Below are 26,976 nucleotides of genomic sequence, written 5' to 3'. Positions count from 1 at the left end.
TGGATATTTTGAGAGGATAAAAGTCCTACCATTTCCAAGATGCCCCAACTAGCTATGGCAGGAATTTTTCTGTCTAAAAATGCAGGGTTGCACCCTCCGGTTGACCAAGACTCCCACAATCCCTCAATTCATGCTGCAATCTAATATGCAAATACTTACAACTGGATCTGCACAGGAGCACACTGGGAAAATTCTTCAACTGGATGACAGTTTCCACCCCTGCTTTTTAACAGGGTGGAAATCTGTGCATGTATAAACAGGGAAAATCCTAGTAGTTAGAAGGTGTAGGGTTTTTGCCTATCTAAACGTTACATAAGTTGTGTCCTCAAATTCTTAGCTTCAGTGGCACAGCTGCCGTTGGACACATAGATACCTTTGTGATGGAAGACTGCCAGGGCTTGGCATAGACTTGGGAATGCTGGGAAGTGAGGATGCAGAGGAGAGCCCTGAGTCAGGAGGTGGTACATTAGGGGTTACATATTTATTTGAGCTAAATTTTTATACTACATTCACACCACTGCCTCTCAGAAGAGCATAAGGTCTGGTGAACATAAAGGTGTTCAGATCACCTCTTGTTTCTGCTGGTCCCGTTAGCATTGTTGTTGCTGCTGCATTTGTTCTGACCAAGAGTTTTAGATTTATATCCCACTGTTTTTCTTACAAAGAACATTATTCTCCTCCTGCTGCTCTCACTATTATCCCCACCACAACAACCCTGTGAGGTAGGTTGGGCTGAAAGTCCGTGCCTGGCCCAAAGTCACCCAGTTGGCTCCATGGCTGAGCGAGGACTGGAACCCAGGTTGCCCAAGTCCCAATTCTGCACTCTTGATCACCAGCTCTCATCAGTGGCAAGAAAGAATCACTTCTGTGTCACTCTTCCTCAGCCCAGTGTTGTCCAGACATTTTGGATTTCAGTTCCCATTAGTCACAGCCAGCATAGCCAGTGGAGAACACAATTGGAGAGGGAACAGTTTGGAAGGCTGATTTGCATGACGACACAAGAAGCCATCTTGAAATGGGAAGAGTCTCTTTCCCATCGCCTTCCCGTTTTATTCATATTTACATACCACCTGATTCAGTAAAAAGTACAGGACGGAAAATGCTTATTCCCCACGTCTCCATTTTATCCGCACAATTACCTGCGAGGCCGGTTCAATTGAGACTGAGTGACAGGTTTAAGGTGATCCAATGTGTTCAGTGGCAGAGCAGGGATAGGGACAGAAATCATCTTAATCCAGCATTTCAATGACTTCTCTACAATTCCTATTGTCTCCACAGCAGCAGCATGTAGCAATTACATATATTCAGGCCAGTTAATTTATATGCGGTCAAATCACTGCTGCAGGTTTATATGAAAAGCTTCCTACAATTAGGCTGAGCCAATGCTAGGCAGTCGCTGACCTCTGTTTCCATTAGTAGAGCCTTCCTTCCTTATTACACTGACGCTTGCACCTTGTTTCTTCACTGTGTGTACTCTACTCATTTCATTTGCTAAATTGCTTTTCTTGCCTCTGTGCTTCACAGAATTCCAAAGTAGACCTGCTATTAAGTACTTCTTTGGATCCTACCTCTGGGATTCTCCTCTTTTCTTAAACTAAACCACAGCTGCATGGAAGCCCAATCTGGATCAGAATATTGTGGGGAGTGACCATTCCCCCATGAAGTTTTCCCCCTGAAAAATCCCCACCCACACAGCTGCAATTTGCCGCCAGAGCTGCTATTTACAGAGCAGCTCCTTTAGGCGTGCCCACGGACAAGTGCGCAGATGGAATGCTTGATTTTTCTTTATTTCTTGCCTACCGCCTCACAGGCAAAATAGGCTTGTGACGGAAGTTGGGAAAGAGTTCCAAATCTGCTCGGGTGCACGGAACAAGCTGTGTCATCCTTTGGCTCCTGATCATCATTGCCAACATTATTTCTTTGACTTGCAGCAATGCTTTCCAAACCAGTGTTTTGATGTGGTCACGTGCAGCCAGGGATCCTTCACGGTAGCCGTAGGTGTAGCTACGGAATAGCCATCCTCCCCGCAGGCCAACGGAATAGTTCCACTGCACACGCAAAGTGCGTGGGAGCAGCTCTGTGGCCCCACTGGAGGAGCCTCCATCCATCACATATCCTGCTTCGCCCGTGTGCTTTTAGAACGGGAGGGGAGGGCACACAGCTCCGTGCAAGAACCGAGCAATGCAGCCTAGGTGTCAGGGCCCGCTCAGATGCCATTGTGGGCCCGATGCCTCTAAACAAGCATCTGGTTCAGATTTAGAGCAGGACAACTGGGAGCCCAGCTCATGCACGGGCAACTGAAGGCCTGGGAGCTCAGCTCTGCCTCGTGCCCCAACCTACTGCAGGCCAAAGGAGGGGGAAATTCCCATCCATCATAGCTACAAGATGCCCTGAAGAAAACCTCTGACGGATATGCACAAAAGGTGGGGACTGTGCAGGAGAATGTCACCCAGGCTATGGCACCAACTTAGATAAGGCGGAAGAGAGTAACCCCATTTAGATGTAGTGACCATTGAGCAGCCAGATGCCTGTGTCAGGAGGGGAGTTTAGCAGCACCTCCTCTGTATTTACCCCGGTGCGCAAGCTGCAGAACCTTTGCTGAGCATATTAATTGCTTGGAAAGCTTTCTTCTTTGGAGTCACTGTGAATCCTGAGCTCTTGTCTGCCTTGGATCTTGATTGCTAAGACTCACAATTTATTGCTGAGTCGCCTGACTCTACCTGAAATCTAGCCTTAGGACTGTCTCTTGAGCAAAGCTGTATGCCCTTAGCTTATGTCTAGAGTATTTGAGTTACTGGGGATTGCTGTAAATTCAACCAAGAGCTCTGGAAAGCAGATCTACTGCAATAAAGGGCTTCATTCCTACCTGGGATCTCTGCAGATTCGCCAGAAAGTGTCTGAGAGCAAGCCCTGACCACGCGGAAGGCCCCAAGTTCAATTTCAGGTTAAAAGGAATCGGATTGCAAGTGACAATAAAGATCTTTCCCTGAGATGCAGCGGGGTCCGCTGGACTGCAGAGTGGCTTGACATGCACCGTACCTTGCAGCCCAGGGCTAGGTCAATAAATAGTCTGGGATAAGGAAGAGTACCAAGCTCTTAATAAAACAGGCAATATATATATTTGTTTCCAACAGAGGGCAGAAAACAACACCTCCCTCTCCAAGTTCATCAGTTAGCTGGAGCAATCAGCAGGCACACCAGCATTGGACTGGGGGAGGAGAGTGCCTTCCTCTAGAAACTTCCCTCTCCCGGGGAGTGCGGTGTCAAGTCTGCGAGTGGTGGCTCTGGTGCTCCTGGGATGTGGCTCTCTCTGGCTCCTGCCCGGCCAGTGGCCAGACCCTCACACACGGGACGTCTCGTAGCCTTCCAGGGCCACGGGGTTTTCGTACACGGGGGTGTCTCCCATCTTCTCACTGTCCTTCCGGGTTTCATGCTGGATACTATCCAGGAGGCACTGGTGAAGGAAGATGTACTGAGCCTGCAGAGACAGAGATGGTGCCGTGGGGTGCCGCTGCTGATGGGAGCACCCCCCTCTGGCTCGCGTCGTCATCGATCCAGCAGGAGTCTGCTCCATCACAGCAGCTGAGCCTTCCCTGGGGGGCCCCTGCCTGTTCATTGGGAAGCTTCCAGCATGAAGGCTTTCTGCAACCTGGATACTTTGGGCTCTCCTGACTCTCACAGCCTTCTGCCACAAGAGGTGATGATGGAGCCCAAGCCAAGATGGTCCTGGAGAGGGGGCTGGACAAATTCATGGGCTGTCTGCCTACCATGGAGTAAGTCCATCAAACAGTGACTACTTGTTAAAAGCAAAAATAAACTTCTTTCGTTTTGTGTCTATGCTTTCTACTAGCAGTTGTTCCCTGGGCAATTTGCAATAGTTCTCCAAGTGGTTCCCAGGAACGCCAATATTTCTTTAGAGATGCCAGACCACAGACCCTGAGGGCTAAATCTGGCTGAGCTAGTGTCCCAATTTGGCCTTCTGTGTTTTTCCCAGAAGGCCACAGCTCCCCTCCCCGCTCCCCTCCCATGGCCTTACCCCTTTTCATCCCCAACTGCCAATCATCCGCTGGGGTTTCTCCTAGCATTTCTGAAAAGCTGAAATACTTCCCTTGCAGTTTGGTTATTGGAAGGAACAGCTTTAAGCTGTTGATACATGATGGAACGCCTCTCCCAGCCTCAATCTGTTCAGACCCTACGAACGACATATGGCGTCTTTCTTCAACTGCCACCTTCAGGGGAGGCCCAGAAAGAGGCAACACGGCGGAGGGCCTTTTCAGTGGTGGCCCCCAATTGTGAAACTGCTGTCCTGTTGAGGCTCGCCTAGTACCACCATCGCCATCTTTTCAGCATCAGGTTAAAACCGTCCTCCATTCTCGAGCCTTTAATGGCATAGGATGGCTTGTGTACTGTTTTAATCAGGGCTAGTTTTTAATGAAAATATGTTAGCTGTTAAACTGTTTTATAAGTTTGTAGTTTGGAATCTTGAGCTGTTTTTAGATTTGAACATTGGAATTTTATACTGTGTTCTATTGTACTAGTATTTTTATTGTATCTTTTGTATTTGATTAATTGTTGTGAATGGCCCAGACAGCTTTGGCTAAAAGAAATGAAATGAATAAATAAAACAAGCTAAAGCGTGTGAGTGTTTGGGGCATTTTAAGCCCAGCCCACCACTGGGATGTGGCCATCAACAGTTTCTCCAAAATTTAATTTGCCCATCAGGTCTGACACCCCTGCCTTAGAGAATGATGCCTCACTTTTCAATAGACTGGTCAGGGGGGTTCACAAAATTTTAAAGCCCCCGAAGAACAGATTAAAAACCATCCAAAGCATAGGCACACACGAATTTTAAAAACGCAGGCAAATCAATCCGAGCTGCATGAAAACATGAGGGGAAACGGTGCTGGACATGCCTTTTGCTGGAGAACCAAAGTCAGGCAGGAGACTGTCTCCTGGGCTTCTCCGAGGACGCTGTTGGCTAGTTTGGGAAAGATGGTTGTGGCCAAGGTGGCCTGGACTGATCCAGCAGGCTTTGCACAGATCAGCCGGGCGTTGTTTGGAGAACTCCCTCAACAGTGAATTCCCGTGTCATGTACGCACGTTCTGGCAACCCTCAGGGGTGTGCATGAGAGGCTAACCATTTGGCTCAGGATCGGAGGATGGGATTGTGAAGGAGAGGTTGCCCCTGCCGGTGGGACTGACAGCTTGGACTCTGATTGCGAGAGGATTGTTCAAGCGGACTCTGTTCCAGCTGTGGGCCAAGGTCCTGGGTTAGGCCTGTGCCTGCTCTGGGGGAGATGAGTTCAAGAGCTGCCAAGGGGCCCAGTCAACCCCCTGTGGGAACAAGGAAGAGCAAAGAGAATTAGAGATGGGACATCTATCGGATGGGGAACTCGATCTTCCTGAGGAGGTGGACCCGATAGTCCCTTGTCACAGTTGGAGGGTGGCCCGATTGGGGTCCCAGAGGGAGGAACACAGGCAGGCCTGGTTCCACAACGCTCCTCCCTCCTGAGACAGGCACAGAAGGGTTCATAAGCAAAGCGTTAGGTGAAGGGGGCCAGTGGGGGTTCAACATTTCACCTTGTGTATGCTCAGAGGCTTGCATGTAAAATAAGGACATTTTGCAAAGAAGCGCTGGCTAGACTGTTACTGCTGGGAGGGAGAAGCACGGCTCCCGACACCCCACAAGAGACATAGTCATGTTTGCAATTTGCTCCACGCCCGGCGTACTTGGGGTCTCTCACCTCGTTCTGAATCATGAGTGGGCGGCTCATCCTCAGCTTCTGGACGAAGGAAAAGCCGCCAATCATCCCCATCTCCTGGGCTTGCCGCAGCAGGCAGTCGAGGGCGATGAACGTCCCCGTCCGGCCCACCCCAGCGCTGCAGGTGTGAGAGAGCGACCGAGACATTGTGACCCCCCGAGAGTGGAGCAGACAAGAGGGCATTACTAAGCCGAGAAAGTACAGAGGGGGCAAGGGAAAGGATTAGGAGCCTGGAGCAGCTCTCCCGTGAGGAGCAGCTACAACAACGGGGGCCTTTCAGCTTGGAAAAAAGGCGAGTGGAGACCTGAGAGAGGTGTTTAAAGGCATGCGTGGTCTGGAGGAAGTGGAGAGGGAGACATTTTTCCCAGAACACTGGAACCTGCGGCCCTAGAGCTGTTGTTGCAAGGATAAAATAGAGCTATGTAAGTCATTTGGGTTCCTCACAAAAGGAAAAAAAGCAGGACATAAATGCAAAGTAGCAGTAGCAGTAGCAGTAATCATAGAGATGTATGACAACGACAACAGATTTGATACACACCAAACCGAAGATTGGAAAGAGGAGAAACGGAAAGAAACTGGAGCTGACAGATTTGATTAAAATCTTCCATCCAGAAAAAATGGGTCATAAGCACAGAAACAGAGAAAGGTTTTGAGCTGGACCTGGACAAGTCTAGACTGGAAAAAAGGCAAGGCTGGCTGGGGCATGCTGGGAAATGTAGGCCTTTTTCTGTCTCAACTGGCACAGGACTGTGCCTTAAATCTGGATCTGACCCATTGAAACAAGAATAATTAGGCACAGGCTCAGCTACTTACGACAGGAATCTCCGGTTTTCTTTTCTTTTTTAATGTAAGAGTGTTATTAAACACTCACACGTGTACTAATTAAAATGTTTCTATCCTGCCTCTTGGTCCAAGTTCTTTGAAGCAACTCACAGCACTTTAATCTAAATAAATCCCCAGAGCTTTAATATTTAAAGCAAGCCCTATAGAACAGAAAATGAAACTCAGCAAGTGCCAATAATAAGGTTTCATTAACTGAGAGAGAGAATGAGAAAGGGTATTCTCCTGCAGAGGTCAAATGGGCTCGGGGTAGAGAGTTTCAAAGGGGAGGTGCCACATCCAACCAAGAAGGCCCTGCTCAGTGTTGCCATCTGCTTCATCCCCAGAAATTGAGGGCATCATGAGAGGCCTTTGGGGGAAGATCTCACTAGCTGGGCCTCCCCCCACCCCACAGAAGCAGGTGGTCATTTGGTACCTCAGGCCCAGGCTGTTTGGTTCAAAGGCCCTGCAGCTCAAGCCCTTCGCCCAGGTTGCACCTCCCTGGCAGGACACCTGGCAGGCCTGCCCCCAGTCACAGCGACACAGACAAGAAGCCCTCTTTTGCCAGGTGGGCCATTTGTCCACCTGGCCCAGCAGTAAGGTCGGCTAATTACTCAGTATTAAGTAGCATTGCTTATCACAGCTTCACGACCCTCCACGGGGTCCAGCGGAGCCCTTTCCCATCTCCCCCGTTTAAAAGCAGAGAAGCCATGGATGACAGCGGCTCCTCCAGGCAAAGCAGGTGCTCTGCCGGCCCCCGACTCAGCTGTGGTCCCACCCCTGCTCAGTCCCCAGAATTCCTGGGTCCCTTCTCCTCTGCTTGCCATGGGCCTACCTGCAGTGCACCAGCGCCGGCCCGCTGCCCCGGTGCTGTTCTATGTCTCTCCTCACGAGGTCTCGGAAGGGAAGGACGGTGCTTGTGACGGGGGGCACCCCGTGGTCAGGCCACGACGTGTAGTGGTAATGCCTGGCGAGGCGGAGCTCAGATCTGCTCATCTGTTGGGACATGCACCCTTCAGACTTTCCCGCCAGCCCCATGCAGGCCCTTCTGGGGACGGAGGAAGCGTCACCTGCTTCATGTGCCTTCGCTGCAACAGCCTGTGAGTCTGGCAAACTCACTTCGACGTCAGGGCACATTATGGATAACAGCACAGCAACAAACGTCTATACCGCTGCCTGCCAAAGGAACCTGCCTAGTTTATAGCAAACCCTCCTTTATTTCTGGGTGGCCCTCTTTCTCTTCTGAAGTGAGCCCCCCAAGTTCAGCATCAGAGGCGATGAGCAGGACCGCCAACAAAATGTTGCACTGTGTCTTTGCCCATCGTCAGAGCTGGGCTGTGGGCAGCGGTCTGAGGAGAGCCAGGATCGAGGTGCCACGGCAAAGTGAAGAGGAAGGACCAAAGGGCAGTCCAGGACAGGGGGTGGAGGAGAAACCCGGAGGGAGGGCCAAAGAGCATCCCAGCCACGGTCTGGGCTGGAGTGCAGGGAAGTGTGCCGCTTGAGCAAGGCTCCACCAGCACAGGAAGTTCTTTGGGTGCCTTCCTGTCGGGAGGATCCAGTGGCCAGCCCAGGTGGGCAGAGTCAGTCTGGAGCCCGAGGGCAGAGTTCTTGGCGTGGCAGCCAACTCAGCTCAGTAGCCCCCCAGCAGCTCCTGACACCTCTTGCCCAAGTGCCCCTCTGCAGGGTCCCAGCCTCCCCTCGCCTCGACGGTGCCGAAGGTGCAAAAGACTCAAGCAGAGCAATCCCCTCCCCTCCCCTCCCCTCCCCTCCCCTCCCCGAACCAAGTTTACTTTTACAAGTTGCTTTCAACATTCTGGGCTCAGTGGGGCCCCCGAGCCCACACAGTGCTCATTAGAGGTGTTGGTTGTGGTTGTTGCTTCATTTGTGCATTTCAAAAGGTATGTGGCAGTTTTGCACACCTTGGGCTTCACCAAAGCTTGCCGACGCCTCCCTGTCACTTCTTGCCGCCCCCTTTTTGGCCGCAATTCTGTTGGCACTCAGCCCCCTGTGGCTGCTCTTAGCAGGGGTGCCAATTTGTATTAAAAGCCGAGAAAGAGGGTTGTTTCAAATCGGTGGCTGCCACTGTTGCAATGCTCGAGCGGCAGTCACCCGAAACGCTGCAGTGGCTGTCATCACCGTGCAAAGTCACCCGGGCAGAGCGGCTGGAGAGGGTTCCCAGGTTCCCAGTCACTCACCTGTTTGATACTGAAGTCCCGGATCGTCCAGTCGGGGAGGATGGTTTCCCTGACAACAGATACCATAATGTCACCATAAGTGCAGGGAGTGTAGTCCAGGGGCCAATAGTGTTCACATCTCACCTGAACGGAAGAAGATTGGGGAAGAGGACACAAGATGGTGAAAGGAATCGTTGTTCCCAGCTGAAGGGCTGCCCTCTCAAGTGTTGACCCCCTGCCCCTGGATTTAAGATCAGCACAGGAGACTTTGCCTGAGGTGTCCTTGAGGAATGTGGTCCGTGGGGCTACCAGCCGCAACAGAGCCTTCTCAGTGGTGGAACCACCTCTACTATGGAGCTCTTTCCCAGTCAGGATTCACCAATCCCCCATGCCATTGCCAAGCAGGTGCCAGTTAAGGATATACTTATTTGTATAAGCTTTTTCAGGTATAAGTGAGTGTTCTCTCTGGTTGATGGTGTTGTAGTGATGGTTTGATTGCATGTTATCGTGCCCCTGTAATTTTACAGTACTGATTGTCATAGTGTTGATGATGAGAAGGGCTGTTAGCGCTTCCTTGTGTGGAAGGGTGGGGAATGAGTGAATGAATGAATGGTTGGGGAGGTGTATTACAGTTCTCAGACATTTGCCAAGTTTACGTCCCACAGTTACAAATCAAGGGTCTCTAAAGACAAGGGAAAACCCTAGAAAACTGCAGCCCTAGAACTGCTGATGCTTTGGAAGGAGGTTCCCCCCGGAAACAACCTATCTGGCTGCCACAACAGCAGCAACACACCCCACTTGGCTGCAATTTCCTGCTTTGGGTATCTGCTGCAGGTACTGCGTATGCACTGCTTCTGCAAGTACTTTCCTCAGCACCAAAAATACCCGCTGCTTGTGGGGTGCTTGCTTATTCCTGTAACTCAGGGGTGTGGAACCTTCAACTCAAGAGTAGGCAACGTGGTGCTCAGGGGCTCCAGTGTATTCCTGGATACCTTTCTGGGCATCTGCCATGGAGCTCTGCCCCTTCCGTTTAAGAAAATATCAAAGAGACCATTTTCCCTCTAGCAGCTGTGGCCATTACAGCTTAGGATTCTGAAGTTAATGACAAATGTGGGTCCAAAGAAGAGGCCTTCTGCTTTGAGGCCTGGACTCCACCTGGGCCTTGTGCTCAGCCGCATGGGATGGTGACCGGTCCTTTGTCACACCACCCATGGCATCCATTTTGTGGTGGTGCCTGTGGCAGTTTTGCAAATTGCCAATGTGCGCATGGTCTGAGAAGGTAGCCTACCCCTGCTTTAAGTCCCGGGCCGTATCCCCTCAAGGGGAAATTATGGAGGCCACATATTGGTGGTGGGTTGAGCCAGAACCAGCACCAGGTGGAGCCAAAGATAAGAGTTGGTCAGACTGAAGCCCAAAGCGGGCAGGGACACCTGTTCGCTCTCTTATTAGCACCCTTCCTGTCTCCCACTCCACCATCTCACATATACAAATCGGTATCTGATTCATCTCTCGGCCATTCATTGCTCTTACGCACACAGATGGCCGCCCGCTCCTGCAAAGCGCAGGTGAGGAAGCCGGGCACTTTCTCTCGGTTTGCCTGAGCCACAATACCTCCATGTTCCCCTTCCACACAGTCTGCCCATCCTTGCTCAGAAGCTGCAGGCTCCGGATGTCAGAGCAGCAGCAGCAGCCCGGCCTCTGGCCCCACGAGGCAGGCAAAGCGGGAGCCTGGAGGCCCAGCCCTGCAGTGAGGCCACCGGTGCATCTTTCCAAAGGCCGCTTTAAGGCACTTTGTGGCTGGACCTCCAAGCTCTCCTGTGCAGCCAGTCTCCCTCCCTCATGAGGATATTAAAGTGCCCTCTGCCAAGGCATCAGCCACTCACACCACGGCAGGACAGAGGAGGAATGAGTGGCGCGCATGGAGGAGATCCGGCAGGCCAGAACCAAAGGCTCGTTGGCCTGCCTCTTTCCCCCCATGCCTGAGTTTCTCCTCCGTGGTCTGCAGCACTGGGAAAATCATAGCATCAATCCAGAACTGTGGCCTCAGAGGGGAGAAAACGGCCGCAGCAGCCTGAAGAAACTGTCCTGCTGTGGTGAAGAGTGCAGGACCGGGACGCAGGCGATCTGGGTTCTGGTCCCCGCTCAGCCATGGCGCCAACTGGGTGACTTTGGGCCAGTCACAGACTCTCAGCCCAGTCTACCTCACAGGGCTGTTGTGGGGATAGGATGGAGAGAGCAGCAGGAGGAGACTGATGCCAAAGATGGGCAATGGGAGGGGCAGCCCTTGCAGGGTGTCCTTTTGAATGGGTGGCCCCAGAAGGGGTAACTTGACGCTCAAGGGCATCTGGGGCCCCAGCCTGGTGGGGAGATCCTCACCCGTCCATTCTCTATGCAGTTGGTGAGCATGACCACGGTCACGACCTGCTGCTCCCATATCATGCGCCAGAAGTCGAACACCGTTCCAGGCAGGGGGCCCTGGGCGGCAATGAACTCCTTTTCCCCTACATAGCCCTGGCAGAAAAGAGCTTAGCTTTAGGCAGAATCAAGCAGAACTCTGACACGTATGCCTCCCTTTCTAGAAAGTATTCAAGGTAGGCTATAATAAAAAAAATACAGATTAATAAGCAGAGAGCAATAAAGCAAATGTTCTAAAAAGACAAACAGTGCAATGTTCTGCATGTTGGCGTGGAAGTGAGGTCCATTAAGTTCAATGGTATTTATGGCCAGATAAGGATGCACAGATTCGCGGTCTAAAAGACCAAAAAAAGGCAGCGGGAAGGGAGAAGAACTGAGGGATGGTAACCCCTGCGACCTCGCGGAAATGAAGCAGCCTTGATGGGCTGCCTGAATGCAAGCAGCACAAAGCTGGAATAAAAGGATGTCACAGCCCCTTTCCTGTGGCAAGAGGTGCAAAATGAAAGATGCCTTCCTGGAGCAAAGCTGTTGCTCATGACCTGGAGGTGTGACATATGGAGGCAAATCTAGAGACTGGGTTGCTGGATGCACTTCGCGGTAAAATCGAATCCCAGTTCCGTGGCAAAGTAAGTCACAGAGCTGTGTCCAGGGTAGACAAACATGGTCCAAATCCACAGAAGAAGGTTGGAGAGGGAACTCACAGGGATATAACTAGCATTGATGTAATCTGAGTTGGGGTCTCCAGGCCTGGGGCTGAGCTGGACTCGTGAGTGGTCATCTGCAGAGAGGAACCAAAAGCATTACAACTGGCATGTTAGAGAGCAAATTAAAAAATCGATGAAACCATTTTTCCAAGTTGGTAGAGTAAAGCCATAATAATTACAGGTAGAAAAAGAGAGGTCAGCAACTGGCAGCCCCTTGACCAAGCCCAGCTCTGCCGAGTGTCAGGTAAACCCCTTCTATTGCCAGGAAAAGTTATTTTAAGTTGGGGGTGATGAGATCAGGTACCAGCAATGAGGAAAGGGGTCTTCTCCGCAGGTGTCTTTGGGAAGATGTAGTGCTTTGTGGCCCAGTCAGTCATTTTCATTGATCTCCTCAAAATAACCCACACACCCAGAAATTTAGCTGCCAACCAGAGTGCCAGGCAGTCTGGACCCAAGTCTGGACCCCTAACACCATTAGGAACAACTAAATAGTTTTCTACACTGAATTATATGGAATGGAATCAGACCCTCTGATATCTAGAACTGGCAAAGAGGAACGATATACTGGGGGAGAAGCACAGGATATGCAAAGCTAGGGATATGTCCTCACACACCTTGGATCGTGAAGCTTAGTGGTGGAATAAGCAGGAAAAGGCAGTGCCTGGGCCACGAGCTTCAAGTCTGAGATCAGATTCAGACTCAGGCCCCCCAGTCTAAATCCAATACTCTCAATCCCTCACTGCTTCTTCATAATGCGTTGATATTTGCGAGCATCCATGCACTGTGAATTCATCTGGGGGAAGGAGACGTTTTCTCTGCTCCAGTTCCTCTCTTCCAGCTGAAGCCGGAATTCCCTATAGCCATCCAGCTGGGAATTCTGAGCTAACAATCAGGTGATTCACAAGCAAGAATGACAAACCACTCCCATCTCTTCCTGATCGAATCCCTCACCTTTGCAAGAACTAGAGGATTCAAGCAAGTGCTTTTTGTTTTGGTGGAGAGGGGTAAGGGGGAAAGGAAAGGGCAGGGAAATGATGAAACGAAACGAAACGAAACTCACATGGCAGAACATTGCTGTAGCGATTCTTCGCTCGATTTTCAGGCCGTTGCGCCACGTGCTGGGACTGCTGGGTCCCTATGTCCTGCAGCTGCTGTTGCAGGAACAAGGAGAGGGGAAACAGTGCATCAGTAACGCCAGGTGTGGAGAGCTGCAGAGTGGGAAGGCTCCTCCGGCAAAGCAAGAACGTAAGCCAAACCAAGCAAACAAAAGAAAAACTGTGGAGCTGAAGTGCTTCAGTGACGGAGGTAGCTTGGCTTCCATGCCTCTTTTCCAGACAGTGATTCTAACAGCACCACTTAGATGTGAGTCCCACTTAATTCAGCAAGGCTCACTTATCCCTAATTCCACGTAGGACGGCATGCAGCTACATTAGCGAAGGGAAGGATGGCTAGAGCTGTCCCACCTGGGATGGGGGATCACCCTTTCACATTTCTGTATCACCCCATAGCCAAGCTGTCTGGGCAGTTCGCCAAATTAAAACCCCAACATGGACATGATGCGACAGAAACCTTCAATAATTTAAAAAGAGAGCATGTCAATTATATCCAGGAATCAATTGCTTGTTCAGGAGCAGCCTCTGCCACCTGCGCTCTCCACTGTCCAGACAAAGAGTGCTTTCCAGCATGCGAAGCTCTCTTAGTACTTGTCTACATGGGGGTATTACTCTGTGGTTTGAGAACTGAACGCTGTGTATCCTGTCCCACTCACTTCATAGCCTCTAGGCGGCACTGTGGCACAGGAGTGTAGTGCAAATACAAGTGAAGAAACCACACTTCCTTTCCCTTTCACAATCAAATGCCACATTTTTCCAAAAGTGCTAGTTAGAGACAGGAGCGAAAGGGAAGATCACATCCCCATCTGTAAGCACCTATAAACAACCGTGCCTAGAGAATGGCACGTGTGCCTCATGCAGAAAAGTCCTGAACAAAGACCGGATGCAAAAGATGCAGTGCAGTAATTCCCAGTGAGGAGAGATGCCCAGTGTTGCTGCCCATGTTGGCTCCGGGTTCTGGGGTGCCCTTGAGCAAGACACCCTCGGCGGGGCTCTGAGCAGGTCTGCCTTCTCATGGGCAGCAGTACCAGCTGAAGCTGATGGTCCTCTCTCTCCTCCCCATGGCTGCCCCCTGCTCACTTGATGGGCATCAGCTGCTCCTTCTTTTCACCAGCCCCGTGGACTGGACAGGAGTGAGAAGCAGTTTGCAAGGGTGAAGAGGAGGAACAAGACAGACTCTGGAATCCCTAAGTCTTGGAAGCTCCTGGGAGGTGGCTAAGCATGCCCTCACTAGATGCTGCCCCTGGGCGCAGCTGCCCTCGACGTAAGAGAGGGTGTGCGGGTCACCTTCTGTAGCGGAACTATGGGCTTGTGGCTCAATATTAGTCTCAACGATTTGATACTCCGATGCCTATATAAATGTGCTTGTTTCCTAGGGCTGAAAATTGGCAACAAGCCTTCCCCACTGCTCAGTGCAGCCAGAAAAAAGAAAAAAGAAAAAAGCAGCATGAATTGGCCAGCAAATGGAAAAATGCTGGGGATCTTAAGTATATAAAAAGCCTGGCTAAACAGAACCAGGATGTCTCACACATGCTAATATTCACACAGTCAGCCAGTCATCAGAAGGGAAGGGAAAAAAGATAAAAGCTTGGTGTGGAAACTGGGCTTTGTTCATTAATTACCAGACAGCTCAGTCCAGTCCAAATGCAGTACTCAAAGAACAGCCATTAAACTGAAAGATCATTGGAGCAGCGATACTTATCGGAAGCTCAGATTTGTAATTTGTCTGTTCTTCATGCATATGTGATTTTTAGAAATATACATAGCTGAGGATATACAGCAATAATAAAGGAAGGTGTGTCAAAGGAGGGCTAACTTGGCTATTTCAAACCACCCAGATCTAAGTAACTAAGTTTTAGAAGAGGCTTTTCCACCTTTTAGAATAAGGTTGGTGGTGGGGCAGAGAAGGAAGCTATGCAAAAGCCAGAGAACAACCAAGTGATTCATGATGGGGGGCAGGCTGAGGCCCTAGATAGGCCTGAGAGGTTAGGCAGGCCTATCACAAAGGCACTCATTTCAGTGGGGCCACTCTGGGGCTTCCTGGAATTTTAAGGAGCTATCCATGGTCCTGAAGCCTATCTCCTGAATTGGTTTAGCACCATGGATCATGCCTTCAAAACCAGACCTCTTGAAACCACAGCGGATGCACTGCCCGACCGACATGGGGCCTGTTCAGGGGCCTCCTCACCTCTGGCCTGCAATGCAGACATGGCCGTGGGGGGTCCCACCCAGCCTCCAGCTTCCCTGCGTCACGATCCCCAAACAGTGTGTGCGCATAAGCAGAATCTGGGCTTCATCTCTTCTGGGGCAGAGCCCCACCGCACCCCACCTGTACGGGCAGCATCCAGCCCCCAGGAGGGCTGCCCCAAACCGACTTGGCCTGGAGCTGGGGAAGGTTCCCTACTTAGGCCTTTCTCCACGCTCATACCTGATACTCCATGGCGAAACCGAAGGCGCTATTCAAGAAGTGCTTGTGGCAGTGGCTGGAGAAAGCCGACACGGGCACTGAGCCAGGGGTTCTGTGGAGGAGGGCGAAAGAGGAAACACGTCTCTTTAAATACTGAGGGGTGCCGTTCGCCTGGACCGACAGGCTACGCGGCACCCAGGGCATTATGGGACACTTCCCTTTGTGGCACCCAAGGCATAATGGGACACTTCCCTTTGCCTTCGAACCTCTCTGGGGTCCCAGGATTCTTTTCTGCGGTAGTTTTGTGCAACATCATCCTTGCCTGGCTTTGGAATGACATTTTAAAAACCAGCTTCTATTTTGAAATATAGCCAAGCTTCCAAATCATTCTCACCCATCCAGCCCCTTATCTAATTTCTGCTTCTCCAGGGCATTCTTTGGTTTCCCCCTGCAAATGAAACACAGAAATTGGGATGAGCATTTGATCCCTGCCCTTACCCCCCCCGCCCCCCCCCCCCCGTGCCAGTCCACAGGAATTTATGCTGATCCACTTCCAGGCCCACCCAGACCAGTGCCGGTTCCAGGTTTTGGAGGACCCCTGGGCAAGATCCCTCCATTGGGCTCCTTCTCTTCCTGGATGCAGCTTCTTCATGCCCTGGGATGGAGGACGCACCCCTGGGTCCTCCTGTTGGGGACAACGTACCATGCAAGAAAGGAGTCTCACCAGATGGAGCTCACCCACCTCTGTCTCCAGAATAGGAACAGCAGCAGGCCGAGGATGATCAAGGGAAGCAGCCCTGCGAATAGCAGCCCAGCGATGATATCTGAGGGCACAAAAAGGGAAGCTGGAGCTTCTGGAACCTCGGGTGCATATATGTAAGCAAGAAGGCAGTGTAGCATAGTGGTTAGGAAGATGGACTGGGATTTGGGAGATCTGGGTTCTAGTCCCCATTCAGCCATGCAAATTGGTGGATGACTTTGAACCCATTGCTAACTTTCGGTCTAACCGACCACACAGGGTTGTTGTGAGGAAAAAGTGGGGAGGAGGAGGGAAAAGCTCACATATGCCAGCTTTAGGCTCTTTGAGGGAAAGGCAAGATAGCAATGTAGCCAATATTTTACATAATAAATGTGAGTTCAGTGCTCAACCATTTCCCTTCAGTAACTGTGTATTTGTGCAATAGCGCCCTAGGAGAAATTTTTTATTAGGAAAATGGTGCTGAGTGAGCCAGGCAAGAAGTAAAACAGCCCCTCCACCAGCATGGCCGCTCTGGCTCAAAGCAGAGACCCCAGTGGGTAGCTTCTAAGTTTTAAAATGCTGGATAGACTCAGTTACAAATCTCCCCATATGTGGTCTTTGGCCCACAGTTTCCTTCCTTTCTTCCTTCCAAAAGTGGGGATTCTATTTATAGGAACTGCCTGCTCTCTATTATTTCTATCTAAATCTGGGGTATCCAGCTTGCTGCTTCTACATTTGCAGGAGAAGCACTGAATCTTTTCTTTTTTGGGTTACCCTGCATGTACGGGCTTTTTGTCATGTTCTTTCTTTCCTCTCTCTCTTCTTTTTCTATGCTGCTTTCATTTCCCACCCCCTTTCCCCTTCTTCTTTTTGTCATAATTTTAAATGAAAATAACAATTAGTAATTAAACCCAATGATTCTCCCAGTGCCACTCAGATTCAGGAGCCAAAAGATAAGTTGCATTTCTTCAAAGAGCAACCATTGGGACCAGCCACAAGCAGCAACTGTCAAGTGTGTGATACAAAGGTCAGGGGCGGGAAGGCTGAATTCTTCCCCCGCCAGGCATTTTGCCCACAGAAATCCCCTCCTTCTAAAATGGTGCTTGCACAAGGCATCCGTGTGAGCAGTGTGGTGAGGGAATGGTGTGTGAGGGGGGTAAACACCCTGCACCTGTGCAGGCCCCAGTGTGATCAGAAGGGGCTTCCTGGTCGCTTGAGAAATCCTCCCTATACACTGAGAGCAGAATCTGCCCCCAAGAAGCCCACCAAAAGATCTCACCTGCACTGTTGGTAGAACATTCCAGAGGCTCAGATACCTCATGCTGGTCGTACCAAGAGGTTTTCACGCGAATCCGGTAATGTCGGAAAGGCTGTAGCTTTCTAATCACCACAGTTGCATTGCAGCCTGGCCATTTGACCCACGGCTGGTCAGACACCAGGACTTGGACCTCAGTGATCTCATGGGATGGGCAGGTCCAGGATAACTTGAGGCTGCGGCCGCCTTGTAAGACCTGGCACTGCAGGCTGCTGATGCGTTCTGGCTCTGAAAAGTGGAGAGCAAGAGAATCGTGGGAATTTCTCTCCCTGCAGGAGGAGAGAAATTAAGGAGGATTGGATTGTTGCTGGATTAAGAAGGCCATCTTAGGTGTGCTTAGACAGAAGAATGCTCCCAGCTAGCACAGATTTTTTTTGCTGTCTAGATGGGCCTAGGATTGTGCCTTACATCCTTAATAATTTTAGAAAACAAAAAAGAAGTGAACCAGAATCACATTTGGAAACAAAATTAAAGCTAAATTTTACCATTTAAAATTAAATCTAAACTTTACTTGAAATCTAAGCCTTACCATTTGCAAAGCTAACCAATGGGGGGGGGAGGCTTAATTACAATACCAAGAAATACCAAATTTTATGCTTAAATAATAATAGTTTTGTTAATCCTATTTCCTGATCATTTACCTCTTAAACTACCCCTTGAACATTACCGTTCCAGGACATCATAAATAAACTCGGCTTTTCCACAAAGGCTCCTTCTCTTAATCTAACCATATTTGCAAGCTTAGCCAGGCACTTTGCATCCCGCAGGAACATTTGCCATTCAGCCAGAGAAAGAGGATTCATTTTCTCTTTTTATATTTTCCTTATCATCCACTCATACTGGAACCCCAACCATCCTCCAGATGTTCGCAAAGTGAAATCTAGAGCTTCTGCAGGCAGGTCCGAATTCAGGTGCCAGCCTCCTCACTGTCAGGTCCACCCAGGCAAGGGGGCATCTCCATGCCCTGGGGGACCTGCTGCGTCTCGCCTTTCCCCCCACCCCGCCGGCTGTGCCCCCTTTTCTTTCCCCCAGACTCGGAGAGGAGGACTCGACAGCAGGGGCCAGACAGACCCGTGGCCTAATGCAGCTTAAGGCTGCCAGGGTGGGATGGAAACTTTTGCAAGGAGGAGTTTTGCAAGTCAGACTTGCCTCTCCCCATTCATAATCCAACCCTCTGGACCTCTCCAGGCAGTGTGTGTGTCCACAGGCCCCTGCCAAGCCCTGCATCCCATGCTGCTGCCACGGTGAGAGGCAATGACCCCCTGCATGCAAAAGCCTTTGATACAGCCAGGGCACCGCCCCTTCTTCGCTTCCCCTTCCCTTCCTGCATCCGGAGGGTAAGTACTTGTGGCCACTTCCTGCTCGACGCCGCTGCTGCAGGTGATCAGGTTCTTCCTCCTCGCCACGCTCCATACTGTAAACGTGTAGTTGGTGCTTGGAGAGAGGCCACTCAAAAGAACCCCTCTGGAGGACTGGTTCAGAAACATCCTGATTCCTTTGGATTCTGTTGAATTCTTCCACTGGAGCTTGAAGGCACTGACAGCCGAGCTCGGGGGCATCCAGGCTAACTCGACTGCAGTCTGGTTGATTGCTTCAGCGCGGAAATTAGTTGGGGGACATGGGGCTGAAGGAAGGAAGGAAGGAAGGAAGGAAGGAAGGAAGGAAGGAAGGAAGGGTGAGATGTTAGAAGAGGCAAGTCACAACGGTTTCTTTTAATGCAGATATTGCAAGATTCCAATCACCATCAGCCCCAACCAGGATGTTCAACTGTGATGGGATCCGGAGTCCAAGAATATCTGGAGGGCACTTGCTCCCCACCCATTTTAAAGCAGTGACACAGTTCAAAAAACCCTGCAATGCTATGTGTAAATTCCAGGGGTTCTGCAGGTGTCAAACCTATCTTTGAAGCCCATCCATGTTAATTTTAAAAAATTGCTCCAGGTGAGGCAGACGCAGCTTCTCCCGTCCTTCCCTTTGCTGGATTTCTGATCCATGCAAGTCACAGACGGGTACCTGCACCTATAATTATAAGCAGACATGAGAACACTCCTGGTCATATTAATCTACAGCAGTTTTAAAAATAGAATGTGTTGCTGGCATGCAGCCCCTTGATCAGTAATTTTATTGGTTTAGAGTTCATGCCTGATTTATTTATTTATTTATTTATTCATTCTAAGACTTATATCCTGCCTCATTAGCCAGAAAGGCCCTCTGGGTGATTTTTCCACTCCTTCTCAATTCCTGTTTAGCCAGAAGAACCAGAGAGTGTGCCACTCTTTGCCACGGTTTTCCAAGGCTTTGTGTGTCTTGATCTCCTGTCCCCTTTCAACAGAACCAGTGCAGAATTTTGCACGGCCTCAGAGGAGCATTTTAGCAGCCTTGGTGAGCTTGTAGGTACAAAGGGCATTAAGATTCTTGCTGTGCCGTGTTTGACCCATAAATGGTACACATGAAATTCCAGGGTGCTGGTGACTGAGTACACCTTGATGTCATTGTCTCCACTGTCACATTTCCGTAGTTTTTCATTACATGGTAAGAGAAAAAAAATGGCAAAGGAACAGAAGGCAAAAAAAACCCCAACCTGCAGTAAGCTGTGGATGCATGGAGTGCCGGAGGGTCTCCAAACATGTCGAACTACAGCTCCCATCATGCCCCACCAGCAAGAGCCTCCTGGGGGCAATGAGAGCTGTAGCCAACAAATCTGAATGGCTCCAGGTTGGGGGAGGCCACTCTGCTATAAAATCTGGCAAATGAAAAGCAAAATGTTGCGGATTTGGAAAATGGCCCTGTTTGGACAGTTCACCTATCCTTTATTTCCTTCTCTTTGTGCAAGGTGCTCAGAGTGGTGTGTGTTGTACTCTCCCCCTCCCACAACAACTTCACAACACCCCTCCAATGCAGATCAGCCAAAGTGTACTTTGCGGCCTTGTGTGGATCTCAATCTGGATCCGCCTAGTCCTGATCTGGACTGGAATCACTACACTGCATCGCCCGTGGCCTAAGCCAACCCTCGTAAGAGAGTCACTCACATGTTAGAGTCCAGTTACTGACGTCCGCACTCCTGACTCTGTGGATTTCAGAGGCCAGCTTCACCAGGTACAGACTCCCTGACTCGAGAGAGTCGATGGTCCAGTTGGAGCCACTTGTACTTCCGTTTCCCAGGGGCACGGAGCCGTTTTCAGTGAACCAGCTCACCCAGTACAGGTACTGTGTCGCCCTGGGGTCTTCAGGGGCATCCCAGGAAATGGAGGCACTGTGGTCGCTGTAACTTTTCACAATTACATTCCTGGGGCTTCTTGGAACTGAGGAAAGAACAGATTTAATTTCTCATGGTCCCAAATGGTCATGGAGAAACGGGAACTGGGCCCCTTCACCTGCCATGAATGCCAAGCCACAAGCTACCTGCTTGGTTGAACTTGCAGCATCCTAAGGCAGCTGCCAGGACCTCCATGCTTACCACCACTTGAACTGGCTGAAGTCTGAATGACTGGCTCCGCAAGCTGCCCTTTAAATTCCCCAACAATGCCCCCGCCCCCCGGAGCATTTTGGGGAACTGAATGGATGTCCTTTGGATTTTGTGCCATGTCCCCAAGGGAGTGACTCTCTGGGTGATTCTGGGAAATAGAAACAGTGACGCCATCACTGCTGTCCTCTAACGCCATCCCACCAGTGGAGTGGAAGTGAATGTCGAAGCACAGGCGCTCCTGGGGGCTGTCTGCATAAGAAGAGTCCAGATTCCAGGCACATGTCTTGAGCCATGTCCACACAAACGAGCTATAGAGACTTTCCACTCCAGCAGAAGTGGAAAGTTATTTGTAAAGCAAATGGATCTCCACTGCAACCACCCCACAAAATACTTTGCATGACACCATGGAATAATAAATGGTTGCTGGGGAAATTCATCTCTTCCCACCCAAGTAGTATTTATTTATTTTATTTATTTATTTTTCGATTTATAGCCTGCCTTTTTTCCTACAAAGGGCTCAAGACGTGCACATGGTGGGCATGTCATGAGCGGAGCCGGCTGGTGCCGGAAGTCAGACTAGATGGCCAGGGAGGCCCCTTCTGACTCGCTCTGTTTCTATGTTTTCTATCTCCTCCTCCATCTTATCCCCACAACAACCACCCTGTGAGGTAGGTTGGGCCGAGCGTCTGTGACTGGCCCAAAGGCACCCAGTTGGCTCCATGGCTGAGTGGGGACTAGAACCCAGATCGCCTGAGTCCCAGTCCCACGCTCTTAACCACTGCACCACACTGGCTCTCAGTATGAGTGTTGCAGCTAGGCTTAGAGGACACGAGGAATCTGAGGGTGGGGAGGCAGTGGAGGCCAGCAAGCCTGCTGGTAAAACGGGCTGGTGCCACCTCCCGGTGAGCCCTGCCTTCGCAACGTCCTACCTGTGGTAGCTGACATGGCCATCACAGGGCTGGAGATGTTCTTGATGGTGATGACATAGACCTGAATTTGGTAGGTAACGCCAGCCATCAGCCCATTCACCAGGTGTGGGCTTCTGAAGACAATGCTGCAGGACAACAGGCAGACACTGTAGCGGTAGGTGCCAGCGTGAAGGTCCCCAGGTGACTTCCATCCAATCTCCAGAGAATCCACAGTGCGATTTTCTATCACGAGGTTCAGGACTGGTGAAGGCGCTGAGACAAAGAAACCAGAAAGCTTCAGGACTCTGAAATGCTGGCAGATCTCAATTCAGGATCATCAGTGGGTCCTGCAACAGTGCCTTGCAGCGTAGGCTTCTCTAATTCAGGCTGTCAGCCAGCCGTACCCTTTCAGGACACTGCATTCCATTTCTCCCTCCTGGAGGACAAGCCAAGAAAGTTTTCACTCTTCGATTACATCTATGCATTTTACTTTGCTGCTAAGAGGTGTCTTGTAGGTCCTGATGAATGGAAAAGTGGGGTATATTCTAAGCACACTAAAATATCCCAGGACGAGAGCCAGGATGCTGCTGGAGACAAAGCTTTCATTGTGCAATTGCCCAGCCTCACGCACTGAATTGAGATCTTTGCCTTCCATTAGGGCCTCTCTGTGCTTTCCTGAGGCTTCTATCTTCTGGTTTCTACAGAGCATTTGCTAGCAAGGAAAAAGCAGAATAGCTGAGCAGTGTCTTCGGACTGGTGGCCTTAGCAGCCTTCTACCCACAAACACCCCACATTATTTCAGATTTTCAGTCGTGTATGCACTTCCAGGCCACTCGGGGGAAAGGTTAAGCTGACCGTTTACCGAAAAAGAATGGGACTCCTCTGTTCTCCATGCAATCCTTTGGGCAGGCATCTTGTGTCTGGGGGTGGATGAGTGGGCAGAAGATAAATATGGATATGCTGGTAGGTCTCAGGTTGATTTACAGTAGGTCAGCGAGGACTGCTGACTCCCGATTGTTTAATAACAACAGCAGCAAAATGACTCCCACCCCACCCTAAATTACTCTGCTGGAAGGAAGGGTGAGCAGGAATGAATCTTTGTGGGGAAGGACCATGAACATCACTCAGGTCTGATGTTGCTGCTGTGTGGTTTATGTGCCATCAAGTCACCTCCAACTTACAGTGACCCTGTCAATTAAAAATCCTCCAGAATGGCTTATCCAAGACCGCCCTGCTCAGCACCTGTACACTGAATGTTTTGGCCTTTTTGCAGAGTCAGTCCTTCTCCTACTGGGTCTTCCTTTCCTTCCTCTGCCTTTGACTTTGCCTAGCATGACCGTCTTCTCCAGGGAGACTGGCCTTCGCATGATGTGCCCAAAGCAAGACAGCCTCAGTTCCGTCATTTTTGCTTCTAGGGGGAGCTCTGGATTGAGTTGATCTAGGAGCCACTTGCTCATCTTTCTCCTGGTTCAGGGAATTTGCAAAGCTCTCCTCCGGCACCATGTTTCTAATGCGTCTGTTTTCTTCCTGACAGCTTCCTTCATTGTCCAGCTTTCGCACCCACACACAGTGATCCGGAATACAATAATGCGGATCCCTAATGAAACACAGTTACTTTGTGCATTGCTTACTGGGAAGAATGAAGGGCTGAATTGTAATGAACTGCTGGCATTACCTTTGGTTGCTGCCAGAGCAAAGATTGCAACGTTTTGGAAAGGGGTCTCATTTAGGGAATATCCTGCTAGGATATGGTCAGTGGCATTGATGGAAAAGCTGACCACCTGCTTTCAATTGGCTAGAGGGGAAATAAAGAGATGGTTTCGATAGAATCTGGTGTCCATTCTTGATGAATTTCTGAAGGATTGATGGAGCGGATGAACTTCCACCTGATCACCTTGATTTCCCGACTAGTAGGTTTTAATAGCACAGAAACAGACCATGTAATAACTGATTATATTAACTGTATTACTGTGGATGCTAATAATGTGACTGCATTGTATGTGTGTGTGTATCTGAAAATGGAAAATGAAAAAAAAGGAATATGATAATGTGGGTGGCCTTGGTCCAGTGAAACGTCATTATCCTTGATGACCTTGTCTAGTTCCCTCACCATTATCTTTCCAAATCTCAGGCTTCTTTGAATTCTGTGGCTGCAGGAAGATCTTTGACTTGATGACTGAGCTGAGGTATGTAAAATATTTCACAATGTCAATTTCTTCACTGCTGAAGCGTTACAGAACTTCTTTAATTCTTCTGTAGGCATCATTTTTGTTTTCTTAACGTTCAGCTGCAGTCTTGCTTTTGCATTTGCTTTTTCTTTATTTTGCATTGTCAGGAGTTGTTACGATTCATTTTGGCCTCCTTAAATTGTCTTCTGCCAATTTTCATTCCTTCCTCTGATTCTAATCCAGCTTCCCTTAGGCTATGTTCTTCATACAGATTGTAGAGAGAGGGAGATAAAATACACCCTTGTCTGAAGCCTTTGCCTGTGGGAAACCATTCCATTTCCCTGTGTTCTTTCCTAACTATAGCTCCTGGTCCATGGTACAGGTTATACATCAGGACAATCCAGTGCTGAGGCACACCCAGTGCTTTCAGGATCATCCATTGCTTCTCATGATCCATACAGTCAAAAGCTATGTTGCAATCTATAAAGCATAGACTGATCTGCTTCTGAAATTCTTTGGTACACTCCAGCAGCAAATATTATTTGCAGTATGATCTCCGTTCAGTTCAAAACAAATTCCTGGGCTAAGATTTATTAACTTCTAAGCATCTGTCTTTTTTCACCAGCCCCACAAGCCTAAAATGTGTCCACCCCTGCTGAAGGTATGGTCCCTGATGCTGCCAGTAGGTGGCGGCACTGGGACTCACCAGTGGTCACGTTGATGGACTTCCCCTGGCTGCATGTCCCATCCAGACTTCTGTACATGGTCATGACATAGTCCTGCCCGGCCGACAGCCCAAAGATGGAGACTGTGCAATTCTTCCAGCTGATACCGGAGATAAGCTTAGATTTGCCATCAGAGGTGATGGGGCAGCAGTCAACTTGGTTTTGCCAGAGAAGAATTACAGAACGGTTGGTCTGGTTTGAAAGACTGATGCCCTCCATGGGGCTTGGGTCTGCACAGAAAGAGAATTTCAGGGTCAGAAACTAGCCAGCTGCCCTCCCCATGGGAAAATCTGGCTGCTCATTCACAAGAACAGAGGTGTTGAACCTCATTCCACGTGAGGACCAAGCTTAGTTTTGGAGAAGTTTTGAGGGGGCTACATTCCAGCGGTGGGTGGAGCCAAAGGTGAAAGGGTGAGGCCAAAGGTATGAGCATATCATTGCCAACAGCTCTTACACCAACATCTCTGTCTTTCTGAATGAGGAAACACTGCACAAAAGCCAAGAAACACTAAATGACTGCCAGGCAGGAAAGGGAATTGGGACTATGGGAAAAGGGAGTGGCCCCTTGGGAGGCCCTGCAGGGCCAGACTGAAATCACAGGTGGGCTGGATTTGGCCTGCATGCCTGAGGCTCTGCATTAGACCTAACGATGCCAGTCTTTCCCAACCTGGGGTACCCCAGGTGTGTTGGACTCCAGCTCCCATAATCCTCAGCCACTGGCCATTCTAGCTGAGGTTTGTGGGATCTGGAGTCCAATACATCTGAATGCTACCAGGTTGAGACAGGTTGATGTATATTGCAGAACAGATGCTATTCTCCTTCCTTGCTTGTGTCAGTGACCCTGTGTCAGAAAAGGGGCTGGAGAGCAAGCAGTAAATACCTAGAGAAGGCAGTGGACCCTCTCCCCAAACCCTCTCCTCTCCCCAGACCCCTTTGGGAGACCAGAGCGTCTCTGAGGGACTTTCCAGGTTGCACTGTTTACTCCCCTTCTATTCCTACATCTTCAACTTGATGGGAATTTGCACAAAGGACAGCCATATGAGCAAACCTGGCCTGGCCTGCCCTTCACCCCTCTCTTGCCCAAAGCACCCACATTTCTGGGCTCGGGGATTAGAGGAAAACTTGCAAAGACGAACCCACACGTTTCCTTTGGGTGGGAAAACCAGAAAGCAGGAGCGATGTTCTGCTTTCCAGGTCAGGTCATGCCCCAGCCCTGATCTTACTGACGCACTTACTGGAGCACAAGACTGGACACGGTGGGGAGGTGCAGCTCATATTCGTGGTGATGTCTGTTGCGTTGCTGCAGCCCACACCCTGCACCACCCCTTCCAGTCCAGCAACAGTTGCAGAGCTGTTTGCAGGGTGGACCTGGACGAAAAACCTTTCCTCGATGGACTGGGGATCTTTGCAGCAACCTGCAGAGACAGTTGACCAATTAAGAGCAGCGACCTCCAGCTCGATGCCTTCCAAAAGTGTTTGACTACAACTCCCATCACCCCCCACAGAACTGAGAGCAATTTCTTTTTCCCCATTTTTATACCACCCACTAGTCAAAGCTCTTTGGCCTCTTTACTGAAAGCCTTAAAATACTATACCGCATATTATATAGAAACTATATACAGAAATATAAAAACAGACAGACATGCACATAAAACAGTTATAATCACCTATGGTAAGAAATTCCAGGACCCAGTTAAAAACTCGGGCAACTGCACCCCTCCAGAGGAGGCCCATGATTCTGAGTTCAGAGGCATCCTGCAAGATCACACCCTTATTCATTTATTCACGACTCCCAACTACAGCAAGCGTAAAAATAGAATGGGAATTGTAGTCCTTCCCATCTGGAGTTCATCAGGTTGTTTACTGCTGCAGAAGGAAGGGTTCCCATCTGCTACCCCAGAAGCTAGAAGGGCTATTTACTTACTGGCTCTTGTCATGGAAGGCTCTGTAGTAGTTGTGTTTTCTTTAATACTGTCTGCTGTGGGTGAGGAAAAGCCAAAGAGAGGTGTGTTGTGAAAATATGCAGTTTGTAAACTCTCACTGAGGATGATGTACATTATTGCAAACAGAAAACCAGAATCATGTTTGAAACCAAAAACCTCCAAAAATGAAAGAGGATGAAACTATAAATGCAGGGGCCAATTGTGGCAAACCAAGTTTTGTTTTTAACCACAGATTCATCAGTAGAAGTCCATAATTTCTTGAGCCCATTTCTCTTCTCTTTCTCAGCCCTGGAGGATCAACCCTTCTTTATTCAGTTAA

General features: G+C 49.8%; 1 protein-coding gene across 1 annotated transcript; it reads right to left on the bottom strand.

The window, feature by feature from the left end:
- Positions 1-3,340: 3,340 nt before the first annotated feature.
- Positions 3,341-26,771, bottom strand: PTPRH (protein tyrosine phosphatase receptor type H). Its single transcript, XM_044447715.1, has 17 exons — positions 26,756-26,771; positions 25,950-26,129; positions 24,696-24,944; positions 21,843-22,094; positions 20,477-20,749; positions 18,793-19,038; positions 17,412-17,675; positions 16,136-16,217; positions 15,788-15,841; positions 15,415-15,505; positions 12,935-13,025; positions 11,872-11,948; positions 11,132-11,266; positions 8,777-8,899; positions 7,417-7,577; positions 5,745-5,880; positions 3,341-3,478 (listed from the first exon to the last, which is right to left on the bottom strand). The coding sequence occupies exons 1-17, from the start codon at positions 26,769-26,771 to the stop codon at positions 3,341-3,343; spliced, it is 2,568 nt and encodes an 855-aa protein (XP_044303650.1).
- Positions 26,772-26,976: the final 205 nt, after the last annotated feature.

Source organism: Varanus komodoensis, unplaced genomic scaffold (genome assembly GCF_004798865.1).
Source record: "Varanus komodoensis strain SLA01 unplaced genomic scaffold, ASM479886v1 scaffold53, whole genome shotgun sequence".
In the NCBI taxonomy this organism is placed as follows: Eukaryota; Metazoa; Chordata; class Lepidosauria; order Squamata; family Varanidae; genus Varanus; species Varanus komodoensis.
The sequence above is the reverse complement of the archived record's forward strand: the minus strand, read 5'-3'. Positions and strand labels throughout refer to the sequence as shown.